At 48.6% G+C, this 12,785-nt stretch overlaps 1 protein-coding gene across 1 annotated transcript; it reads right to left on the bottom strand.

The window, feature by feature from the left end:
- Positions 1-11,478: 11,478 nt before the first annotated feature.
- On the bottom strand, positions 11,479-12,570 carry LOC143629249 (F-box protein At1g11270-like). The gene has a single exon (XM_077098567.1). The coding sequence runs from the start codon at positions 12,568-12,570 to the stop codon at positions 11,479-11,481; it is 1,092 nt and encodes a 363-aa protein (XP_076954682.1).
- Positions 12,571-12,785: the final 215 nt, after the last annotated feature.

Below are 12,785 nucleotides of genomic sequence, written 5' to 3'. Positions count from 1 at the left end.
GTCAGGAGCATTGAGTCCCGGTTGTATGTATTTTCCATGAGGTTTTGGTAGTTTCGAACATAGTGATCAATTATGTTAAGACCACCAATTCCATCTTGGAGCTTCAAACAACGTAGTTCTCGACGCTCCCGCTATGCGGGGATGTTATTTCCGTCTCCGCAAGCATTGCCCAGAAGATCCTTCTTGGTTTCAATTCCCAGCGGAGCGCTAGGTATGTGAAGGGTTTTGCCTTAACACTGTACCTGCGCTCGTCTTACGGTTACTTTACTTCCAAGGTATTCCTGGCGTCAATTCCCTGCGGGTGCTAGGTATGTGAAGGATTTTGCCTTTACACTGTACCCGCACCCGTCTTATAGTTACTTGGTTGCCGAGGAATACTTGGCTTCAATTCCCTGCGGGTGCTAGGTATGTGAAGGGTTTCGCCTTAACACTGTACCCGCATCCGTCTTATGGTTACTTGTTTGCCAAGGTTTTCTTGGCTTCAATTCCCTGCGGGTGCTAGGTGTGTGAAGGGTTTCGCCTTAACACTGTACCCGCATCCGTCTTACGGTTACTTGTTTGCCAAGGTAAGGGGGGATTTTCCCGCTTACTTCTTAATATTTTCGAATTTTGAATTTTGAAATTCGAAGAGTTGGTGAAAAGATAAGAACAGTCCAAACCTCTGAAACGTCGCGCGACAGTTTCTTCTGACTGTGTCAGGACGTGCAGGAAGTTATGGTGACGTGACAGAACATGGTCATTCCAGTCGCTTTTTCAGGCGCGTGGGCGTGATTTTTCTGGCGCGTGGCCGCGAAATTACTGGCACACGTCCTTTCAACAGCTGTTGCCAGCCTGCTTTTTGCCACGTGTCATAGTTTCATTGCACCTTTGATTTCTCTCTCCTCCGCATTAAATTCACCGCATTAATTGCGATTACTATATAAAGGGGAAGAGAGTTATCTGTAATTCACACTTTCACCTTTCTTCTTCTTCTCAAGTAATTTCCGGCAAATTTTTCTGTTCAGTAAAGCCTTACTCTGAAATCTTTTTCTTTTTTCCACCATGTCTTCTCATGATACTGATGATCAGAAGACTGCTGGCGAATGCCAGTGTTCTCTTCCTGTCGATCTGTACCAGTATATCGTCAGGAAGTTCATGCTCGAGTCTCTCGAGCCTGAGTTTCCTGAACCCCACCATACTGTGTACGATGCCCCTAGTGGCAAGATCGGGGTTTATGCTGCATTCTTTGTCTACGGAAACCTTAGGTTTCCGTTGACAAAGTTTGTGTACCGTGTCCTGGAGAGGCACGGTGTGCACCTGACAGAGGTGCACCCCATGGCCATTGCCAAGGTCCGGCACTTTGAGTGGGTGTGCCGGATACTGGGCCTTGAGCCCTTTGTTGACCGTCTGATGACCTTCTACACTTGGAGGTGCATCCAGGGGTGGTACACTCTTACAACCCGTATAAAGGGTTTAAAGATTTGTACCACCGAGCGGAGTCTTCGCTCATGGAGAAGAGAGTTCTTCTTCATATCCGCTCGCGCCGTCCCCATCGCCATGAAGTTTAAGAATGGCCAGGCGCTTCCGAACCTTCCCGCCCTTAACTACGAGGAGGCGGAATGGTTTTCGAAGATATCCCGGGTCCAGTCCCCGGTTTTCCGTTTTCCGGAGTCGGCGATGGTGATGCTGGGGATGAGCCGGGTGTGGAAGGCGGCGAATGCGGATAAGGTTCCGATCGTCCTTGAATATGGTTCGAACTCTACCCCTTATGGTATGTCTTGTTTCTTTTTTGCTGACTACGATTTTTTCTAACTTTCTTGTTGATTTCAGAGGGTAACGATCTTCAGTCGCTCCTGAATCCGCGGGAGGAAGATGGTCCTGCGCGGATGGGTACTCGTGCTCTGGACGAGAACGAGTTGCCCATCCTCGAGCAGACTGCGGGTCGGTTCGTGGAGGTTTACCCGCCAGGCCAAGAGATCCTGAGCCACCGTCGGCCAGGTAAGCCTATCTTCTACCCTGAACCTCTCAAAGCTGTGCCTGCTGCTGGAGTTCATGACATTTCTTCTTCTGAGGAATCCGCAGAAGGTCCTCCACTGGTGCGGAAGAGAAAGGCTGCCGTCGCGAAGGGCAAGGAGAAGGTGGCCTCTACGGCCGACCCGGTAGTCCTATCTGACTCGGAGTCAGATAATGCAGAGGTGGCGGGGAAGCCCGGTGGTGAAGAGACCACCGCTCCGGAGGCTGCAGGTGTCACCTCCGAGGAGGCAGCGGCAACGACGGTTACCGGTGTCAAGAGGCCGGCTCCATCGGGTTCGCCCCCGCTCGTCCGTGCGTTCAAGCTCAAGAAACCCCGTAAGTACCCCCATAATTCTTGTCTAGATTTGTTGTTTAAAATAAATTTTTCTAACACTTTTGCTTGTGTAGGTGTGGATGTTGACGCATTCCAGGGTGGAGTTGGAGCAAGTATTCCCCCGCCAATGACGGTAGGCTCGGTCAGCCTTCCCGAGGCATCGACCCAGGCGTCTACGCCTGCTTCCGCTGGTTCCAGCCTTCCTGAGGCTGTTCCAGCTGAGAAGGTGTCTCCGCCGGCCGTGAGTGCAATTTTTACAGCATCTTTCACGGAGCCGGCGGTTACTGTTGCTGAGGAGGTGGCGCCAACCATGGCTACCACAGCGGCTGCCACTATACCTGCGCCACCGGCACCGACGGCCGGACCTTCAGGTATGCGCCAGGCTTCCCGCCGATCTATGCCACCTTCCCGTCTGCCTGACCTGTTGGATGGATTTCCTTTAGGTTCAGGTGATGGGTTTGGCGGCTATCGGCCTGTTATTGACCCTACAGGTACGTAGGGTTCTTTTTCCTTTACATATTTTTATCATCTTTTCCTAACTGCCTTTGTTTCTTTTGCAGTGTCGGATTCCAATGAAGTGTATGTTCCAAGATGGAACATACGCCGAGGAACAACCCTTCGCACCCCTGTGGAGTGCGTGGACTGGGCTCGCCACGCTGCTCCTCATGGTGCGTTGGGGGAAGCCATGGCTAGCTACCAAGAGGGTAGGCTAACCAATGAGCTTCGGGTTCTCCAGGCCCGAACGCAGCCCCGCGTCGAGCTGCTTTGTCGTGAAAACGACAAGTTAAAAGCAGCTCGCGCCAAAGATATATCTGAAGCGCGGGCTCTTCGGGAGGAGAACCGGCAGTTGGCCGCTGCCGCAGCCGAGAAGGAGAAGGCATTCAAGGCCCTTGAGGTTGAAGTCCAGGCGCGACTCGAGGCCCGCTCCAAGGCTGCCCAAGCTGTGAATGAACAGCTTCGGCTGGCCAAGGAGACTGCGCGAAACTCAACTGAGAGGGCTGCCAAGGCTGAAGCTGTTGCTGAGCCACTTCGCGAAGAGAATGAGCAGCTTAAATGCAAATTAAAGGCTCTTCAGCATGCTCATGACGCCTTGGCAATGGAAGATGCCAAAAAGCTGCAGGAGATCCTTGACCAGAGGGGGGTGCTTGACCGTACTGAAAGGAAACTCAAAAGCGTCGAAGAAGCTGCCGCCAAGGAAGTTCAACTTGCCAACCTTGATAAAAGCGGAGCCGAACGTGCTTGTAAAGAAAGTCAAGCTACCCTCCAATGGTTGCTTCGAGAAGCGTTGCCTCAGGTATCCTCTTTTTCTTTACGCTTTCTGCTCGTAATTAGATGTTCTAAGTATTCTTTTGTAGGTTGTGCGTCAGGTCCTCTCAGAGACCTCTTACGACGATGCAATGAGCGCAGCCCTCAACGCTTCTCATGAGGATGGGCAGAAGACTGGCTTCCTGCTTGGTCTAGGGTTTGCTGAGAGAGGCTTTCCGCCCTCCAACTTCCCTTTATTCAATGTTAATACTGAAGCTGCTTATGACCAAGCTGTGAATCAGTACGCTGCCTTCCCGCATCCAGTGGTGGAGAAGGTGAATGAAGTCGCTGCTGCTGATGATGGGCTAAACATCCTTAAGGCTTTCCTTGGGCAGCCGCGCTCTGATGGTGCTGGCCCAAGCGGAGGTGGCCCTGAAGCCTGATCCTGAAGATCCCTTCCCGCTGCTAGGATAGACTTAGCTTTGTATAGATTTCTTTTAGGCGGGTAGTTACCCAGCCATTCTTGTAATTGATTGTGAAATATTAATCTCTTTGCGTATAAGATTGTTATTTCCTTCCTTGGGTTCCTTGCTTTATAAACTTATGACTTGCATACTTAGTTTGATTTAGCAATTTTCCAAGTGTTTAGAATAAGAACCTCTGAACGTGGTTGATGATGGGTTAAAGTTTCGCCTCCTCCCTCGTGATTGTGCGGGTAAAACCGTCACTTGCACTTGGTAGGATGGCTAATCTTTACCCTCTATCTGACCTGCGTGTAGGTTTCCTTTTCGAAATTTCTAAGGCATTAAGTTAAACCTTTGAACGTGGTTGATAATGGACTAAAGTTTTCGCTTCCTCTTTCGTGATTGTGCGGGTGTAACCGTCACTTGCACTTAGTAGGATGGCTTTAACTTCAGACCTATATCTGACCTGCGTGTAGGTTTTTCTTCTTTTTTAAGTGTTCATAAGTTAACCTTTTAACGTGGTAGATGGTAAGTTAAGTTTGGCTTCCTTGTTCGTGATTGTGCGGGTAAGACCGTCACTTGCACTTACAAGGATGTCTAAACTTTACCTTCATCTGACCTGCGTGTAGGTTTTCCTTAGAACTTTTTAACATTTTGGCGTTGTGTTTATGCGGGTATTGCCGCCTTCCACACGCAACTACTTCTTCCCGTAAGGGAAGTTCATAGGTTACAAGCTATCAATACATCATGAAAGGAGAATCATTTCCATTAGAAGTGGCTCTAGGCCTTTTCTTTACAAGTTGGAATTGATCTACATATAACATTTGCGTAATTGAGCTCCATTCCATGTTCTAGGGATGGGAGTGCCATCGAGCCTTTCGAGCCGGTACGCGCCCTTTCCCAGAACTTCTTTGATGATGTATGGCCCTTCCCAAATCGGGGCCAACTTTCCTGGGCGTTGTTGGTTCGAAGCCTCGTTGTTACGCAGTATGTAGTCTCCTTCCTTGAAGTTGCAGAGTTTTACCCGCGTGTTGTAGTACTTTTGCATTTGTCGTTTGTAGTTTTCTTCACGCACGGCGGCTAAGTCTCTGCGCTCTTCGGTTAGCATAAGGTCTAACCGTCTTTCCGCATCATTGTCTTCTGGTTGGATTAAGACCCTTGGTGAGGGTAAACCGATTTCGACTGGGATCATGGCTTCAGTGCCATAAGTGAGACTGAACGGGGTTTCTCCCGTACTGGTCTTCTTCAGCGTTCTGTTTGCCCAAAGGACGTGCGGAAGCTCGTCCACCCAGCCGGATCTGTGTTCCAAGAGTCTTTTCTTGATGCCTTCGACGATGCTCTTGTTTGCTCTTTCTACCTCACCGTTACCTTGCGGGTGTGCCACTGAGGTAAAGGTGTGGGTGATTTGAAGTTCTTTCAGCCACTGCTGTAGCTTCTTGTCAGCAAAGTTGGTGCCATTGTCGCTTACCAAATTCTGTGGAAGTCCAAAACGACAAATAATAAATTCCCAAATAAATTTTTTGATATGCTTTGCGGTTGTTTGGGCTAAAGGTTTCGCTTCTATCCATTTGGTGAAGTAGTCAATGGCCACTACTAGGAACTGAACATTCCCAGCTGCTGTTGGAAATGGGCCTGTCACGTCAATGGCCCACTTCTGAAATGGCCATGAGGAAGTGACAGGAACAAGTTCATTTTTCGGGCGATGCGTGTTGGGTGCGTAAAGCTGACAAGATCTGCATTTTCTGATGTATGCCAACGCGTCCATATGCATACCCGGCCAGAAGTATCCCGCGTTGTTTAGCTTGGCTACCACAGCGCGGGGGCCTGCGTGTACTCCACAGATGCCTTCGTGAACCTCCCTTAGGAGGTAGTCAGCATCTTGGTTGTCCACGCATCTTAACAATGGGCCAAGAAAGTTACGTCTGTAAAGGGTGTCATTGACCAGCTGATAATTCAGTGCTTTACAGCGTAGTTTTCTTGCCTGTGACTTCGACTCTGGTAACGTTCCTGCTTCAAGGTATTTTATTATTGGGGTCATCCATGTTTCTGTACCGGTTTGGATGACACAAATTTCCTTGTGCGGGACTGATGGTGTTTCGAGGAGTTCCACGCGGATGTCCTTACCCAAGTGGGTGAAGGCCAGTGATGCAAGCTTGCTTAACGCATCCGCAGATTTGTTTTCGCTGCGCTTGACATGTATCACTTTACAATCGTTAAAATCGCGCATGATGGCTTTGGCCTGGGCAAGGTACAGGGCCATTGTGTCGTTTACAGCCGTGTACGTCCCGTTTATTTGGTTTGCCACTAGCATGGAATCTACATGGGCTTCCAAATTTTTTACACCCATTTTACGCGCAATCCTCAATCCGGCCAGGAATGCTTCATATTCAGCTTCGTTATTCGTACTTGGGAAATCCAGCCGAATAGCATAAGTATATTCCTGGCCTGCTGGGTTTGTTAATTTTAACCCTGCGCCTGAACCCTCGTTACTAGCTGCTCCATCAGTATAGAGTCGCCAGACCTCATCGATTTCGTGTGCTGGGGAGGGTTGAACCTCCTCCTGGCACTCTTTCTCCCGCGCAGCGGGGACTTCGGCAATAAAATCAGCCAGGACCTGGCCTTTAATGGCTGGTCTCGGCTTGTATTGAATCGCATATTCTCCCAATTCAATTGCCCATTTGGCTAGGCGTCCCGATAACTCGGGTTTGCCTAGAACATTTGAGAGTTTGAAGTTGGTGAGAATAGTGATTGGGTGACCCTGGAAATATCGTCTCAACCTGCGTGAAGCGTGTATAAGTGCCAAGACCAGTTTTTCCAGGGTAGAGTACCGGGTTTCCGCGTCTGCCAGCACGCGGCTAACATAATAGATTGGCATCTGGATGCCTTTTCGTTCTACAAGCAGGACTGCCCCGGTTGCTCTATCTGTTGCGGAGAGGTATAGGATTAACTCCTCTCCCGCTTGTGGTGCTGTGAGTGTTGGGAGTTCGATCAGGCGTGATCGAATCTCCTGGAAAGCTGCTTCCGCTTCTGGTGTCCAGCGGAAGTGCGTTTTCTTTAAACAATTTCTTAGTGTTGACACAAAAGGGAACGACCTATCCGCATGGTTTGCCAAAAAGCGGTTAAGCGCGACTAGTCGTCCATTAAGTGTTTGAGCCTGTTTTATGGTGGTAGGTGATTCCATTTTGACAATGGCTTCGACCTTTTCAGGGTTCGCTCTGAAGCCATCTTTAGTAATAATGACCCCTAAGAACTTCCCTTCTTCCACCCCAAATGAACACTTGCTCGGGTTGAGCTTCATGTTTATCTTTCTGAGCGTGTTGAAAGTTTCCTCAATGTCTTTCAACATCGTCTCTGGCTCGGGGCTTTTGATGACCAAATCATCCATATAGACTTCCAAGTTTCTCCCAATTTGGGCGTGAAACTCTTTGTCCATTAGTCGTTGGTACGTGGACCCCGCGTTCTTAAGTCCGAACGGCATCATTTTATAACAAAATGTGCCATCGGGCGTCCGAAAGGCGGTTTTGTCCTGGTCATCCACAGCCATGTGGATTTGATGGTACCCCTTATACGCATCCAAGAAGCATTTAAGGCGAAATGGTGCCACCGAATCCACCTTGAGATCAATTTCTGGCAACGGATAACAATCTTTGGGGCATGCTTTATTCAAATCTTTGAAATCTATGCACATGCGCCATTGTTTGTTATTCTTCGGTACCATTACGGGATTTGCAACCCATGTTTGATATTTGCTAACGCGCACGATGCCCGCATCAAGGAGTTCCTTGACTTGGGTTCTGCACGCGTTGGTTTGCTCGGGCCCCATTACTCTGCGCTTTTGTACGATCGGCGTTACGGCCGGATCGCATTTGAGCTTATGCTCTGCCTTTCCCCGGGGTACACCAGTCATGTCGGCTGGTGTCCACGCGAAGATGTCTGCGTTTCGCTGCAGTAAGCGCTTGAGTAAGGTGCGTGTTGGATCAACAATTGTCGGGCCAATGGTAACGGCCTGATCGGGATATTTCCCATTGAATGCCCACTGTTCAGGCTCAGTGATGGTTTGTTTGGCCATCTTCGGTTTGGGTTTAGAGGAGACAGATGCGATGCATACCTGGGGAATGCCCGTGATCATCGCTACGCCTTCAGTTGTTGGCCATCCCATCATGCCGTGGACTGAGGATACCACAGCGTTGAATCTTGCCATCCCGTCTCTCCCGAATAGGATGTCATACGTATGATGTGGTTTTTTCATCACAACAAAATCCACATCCTCCGTGCGTGAATAATTCCCATCAGTGAGAGTGACGGGGAAAGATAGGATGCCCAAGGGAGTGTTCATGCTGCCGTCAAACCCTTCCATTGAAGCGTAGACCGTCTCCAGGCGTTCCTTGTCTTCATCATCGAGCTTGTCGAAGAACTGCCTGTACATCACTGTCGACGATGCGCCATTGTCAACGAGGGTGCGGGAGGTGATGTAGTGCCCCAGCTGGCTTTTAATGACAATGGGGCCTTCTTTGTTTGGGCCTCCCGGCACTCGCGGGAAGCGCACTTCTGCTTCCTTCCATGCGCATGGTTCGGTCATTGGTCTCTTTCTTCCTCTGACCTTACCATGGACCATGTTGATGCTAATGTCGACGGGCTTCCGTCCGTTACCCCTGTACCTGTTGTCGTTCCTTCCTCCCTTCTTGATAGATGCCACGAGGTGTGCGAGCCTCCCATCCTTGACGAATGTCTCGACGATGTCCCTCAAGGATGTGCACTCCTCAGTGCTATGGCCCTTTGTCCCATGGAAGTCACAAGACTTGCTTTGATCCGCATTGGGTTTCTATCGGATCACTGGAGCTTTTGGCCATGGCAGTTTTTCCGTGGCAAATATCTCCGTGACGCTCTTGGTGAGTGGCGTCCAGCGGTTTTTCCGGTTCAAAGGGTGCGTTTTGTCCCTTCCGCCAACCAGAGGGCGAGAGCTTGAGGGGGCGTCAAAGTTTATCCTTGACTGCCAAATACCTTGCCGCCTCTTTTTGTTTAGCCGGGCGGTTCTTACATTATTCTCCCTTGTCCTCTGCGTGTAGAGGTTTGTATTGTGGGGGAGATCTCTTCCCAGCTGTTTCTCTGTTTCGGCAAAGCGCTTGGCTGCCGTCATTATGGCATCCCACGTGGATGGCATACCGTCTTTACCCGTCAGAGTGCGGATGAGTTCTGGGTATTCAGCGCCCTGAATGAAAGCGGCGCGAACGAGGTCTTCACTGATGTTGCCCAGACTCACCTTCTTGGAGTTGAAGCGGGTGATGAAGTCCAGTAAGGATTCATCCTCTTCTCTGACACAGTTGAGGATCGTCCACTGCTCCTCAGTGTGTTTCCTCTGTTGACTAAACTGTTGACTGAACTTGTTCTGGAAGTCTGCCCAGTCATAAATGTGGTGGACCGGTAAACGGTCGAACCATGCTCTGGCTGCTCCTACCAGAGTCATCTGGAACATGTAGCACCACGTGGGTTCCGTCCAGTTACTGACGGTTGCCCCCGCAATGAACCTGTTCAGATGGTCATCTGGGTCGGATAGACCATCGTATGTGCCAATATTGGACATTTGTTTGGCACTCCTCGGGGCGATTGCTTCTGCAATGTCCCTTGCAAATTTTGACCTTCCTGCGTTTGTAGCAGTAGGTCTAAAGGCCTTGGAGAAGTCACGCTCGCTTTTTTCTGTGACTGGTTGGAATGCTTCCCCAAAATTCCTTTTTGGCTGGGGATCCGTTTCCTTACGCTTCCCTTTCGTCCTATGGCGAGGGTTCGCGTCGGTGTCGGAGTCTTCCCCCTCGCCGTCTGAGTACTCGTACTCACTACTCATGTTGAGGTGCTGGCGAGTACTACCGAATTCCTCAGCTTGTTGGACTGAACGCAAGCGTTCGTCCAACTCAGCCTGAAATTCTCTTTGACGTGCCTCGGCCCATGCCTTCACTTGATCAAGTGTTTGGCGAGGGGCTCGAGGTCGTTTTTCCAGCTGGGCATCAGTGAATCCCAGTGGAATATTTACTCCACTTGCCCCTACATGAGTGACTGGGGTAGTGTTCGTAAAATGTATTTCACTTGCCCCAGCTTGGGTGGCTGGGGTAGTGTTTGTAAACATTGTGTTGCCGGTGTTTACCCCAGTGGCTGGGGTTGTGGTTACCGGAATTTCTCTAGTCATCTTGGGAGTTTTGAAAAACTGGAGAAGGATGTAGTTCTAGCTTTATGCACGGATGGCGCCAATGAAGAAACACTAAGTAACCCCGGGCAGATTATAGGTAATCTGGGGGCCAGGTAATGTTTCCCACGAAGGTTAGGTCCAGCAGAGTAAGTTGTACTTCAGGGAACCTGCAAAACAGACACCGTAAGCTCGTCACTGAGAAGGGGGGGTTCCTCCTTGTGACCACCCTCCGGCGTGAGAATCAGTCTATATTGCTCTTTGAATATAAAAGTATATGAATACTATAAGAGCAGTTATCAAGTAAGTTATACGAGATTGTAGATGATCTTACCATTCCAAGATATTGGAGTATTTATAGCCGAAGGTAGGTTTTCTAGAAGGTACAGCCGGCTGAATAGTATTCCTGTTCAACCAACAGTGGATTACGCACAGGCCATACTGGTTGGTGGGTAGGTTACAGCCAACAGTAATAAAGTCGGCTGCACTATTCCACCAACTGTAGACCATGCACGTCCCACTGACTGTGGATTGTACGCAGGCCATGCTGGTTGGTGAATAGGTTACGGCCAACAGTAATACTATTCCACTAACTGTAGGCTGCGCCTGCTCCACAGTGAGGGTTGGTGAGTAGGCAGCGGCTAATAGTGACAAACAGTACTAGAGGGTGCTCCTCCTCGCACTGTTGTCGGTGAGCTGTCACCCTGTGATTGGCTCATGGGCTGTTCTGGTCAGATCGTCTGTCCTATCCATACCTTGGTAGGTATGGTACAAAAGATCTTTCAGAATCAGACTGGCTCATTTGGGCGGGATTGTTCCCGCCTTGCTCATGCCTTCATGTGACTGCTGAAGTAGCTAGTCTTGTACGTGTAGCCCTGCTGTCTGCGGGTAGCCTTCCCTGATGGCTTGTATCCGCAACTGCGGGAACAGGCGGGGTACTTCACCATTGGGAGGCTTTCCCTGCGTGTACAGCTTGCGTACTGCGCGTAAGATTCTATGAGCATGGTGGGTCCTGCGGGAGCAGATGGCCTTTGCGCAGACAACCCTGTTCAAGGTGAGTCTTGCGGGACCAACTGGTCTCTGCTGGGACCTACCTCTTCAATAAACTATCTTAGTTTGCTTCTGTTTTTGTAAACACTCCTAGCTTCAAAGTTAACAACTAATTAATGGTTATATAAATATCGAATTGGCAATTTGGAGCTCCATACTCAAAATAAACAACTTGATAATTGCAGATACGAACAAGCTTAACGACAACTTAGCAGTTTTTAATGGAATAAGCTAGCGCTTACGTGGAGCGAAAACAAGCTGCTTTGGCACATTCGGAAATCTGATACACTACATGGATCCCCCTGATTAATTTCTCGCAAATGACCACTTTTGGGGGTGTAAACGAAAAACTGATCTCCTGTATGGTAGTCGCAGGCCAATAATATGTCCCCATCTTTGTTCCAAAAACCCAAAACCTCCGCATAATAGTTATTGTACCGGGGCGTAATAAGACTAAGACTAAGCTGATCAAAGCAACAATGCAACACCCATTCTTCATCCTGTTTTAACATCCACAACTTGATATAAACAGGGCCCGTATATGCAAATCCAACTTCAGTATCGTTTAAACCAACCAACTCTTCAAAATCGCCATTCCCATTTGGTTTGGGAGGGTCCATTAACCCGAATTCCTCTGTCTTCAAATCAAACCACACTACGTGTGTTCTTTCTTCACTTTCGTAAGCCAACCAATGCAAACGTCCATGACCAAATACACCTCCACCTTTTATAATATAAGGGGGTGCTTGTGCTAACTTTCGCCACGAGCTTGTCCCCGAGGAATGAACCATGGTGCATGCCACATTACGGTATAAGTTTTTAACGATAACAAACACCGTCTTTAAAGTGTTGGTGGAATCATCAAAACCAATCCCTGCTGCATCGCAAGGACCGTCTATGTCAAGGTCACAACGTTTAAATCTGATTGAGAGTGGTGGCAAATCGTGACGTTGTTTAGTAACATGATTAATAAGTGCAAATCTATAGATGCGAGCTTCACATGGGTCTCTTTCGTAACAGACCAAGGTTAGCCCAATGCATGCATTACCAACAAGCAGATTTTCGTGGCGCGGACCCTTATAAAACAACTCCATAACAATTTCCTTTTGCACACCACACCTGATTTTGATCTTGTCATGACTTGGAGAAGGTTGGAACATGATTAGCTGAGGTTCTTCTTTCACATGAATGGTACGAAGGTAAGGATCGTCTATGTATTTCAACCATAATTTGCATACACACCGGAAACGAGCCAAAGACTTGATGGGTAGTCTTGACAATATTCCATATATGATATCCTCCATCTCCATCATTCAAAGCTTGAAACTAGGGTTGCTGGCAGCTGCAGATGAGATGATCGATATTTATTTTTATTAATATATATATAGATGATATCATTGATTAGGGTTCAATATCATGCTAGCTATACGTATAATAAACCCAATAATAATTACCAATATAAAAATTAAGGCGGCTTAATTAATATGTTTATTGCTATACCTTATTTGTGCAAGGAATTATAGGA

Source organism: Bidens hawaiensis, unplaced genomic scaffold, assembly GCF_021521415.1.
Source record: "Bidens hawaiensis isolate Kalapana, Puna unplaced genomic scaffold, B.hawaiensis_p1.1 tig00005179_1, whole genome shotgun sequence".
Lineage (NCBI taxonomy): Eukaryota > Viridiplantae > Streptophyta > Magnoliopsida > Asterales > Asteraceae > Bidens > Bidens hawaiensis.
The sequence above is the reverse complement of the archived record's forward strand: the minus strand, read 5'-3'. Positions and strand labels throughout refer to the sequence as shown.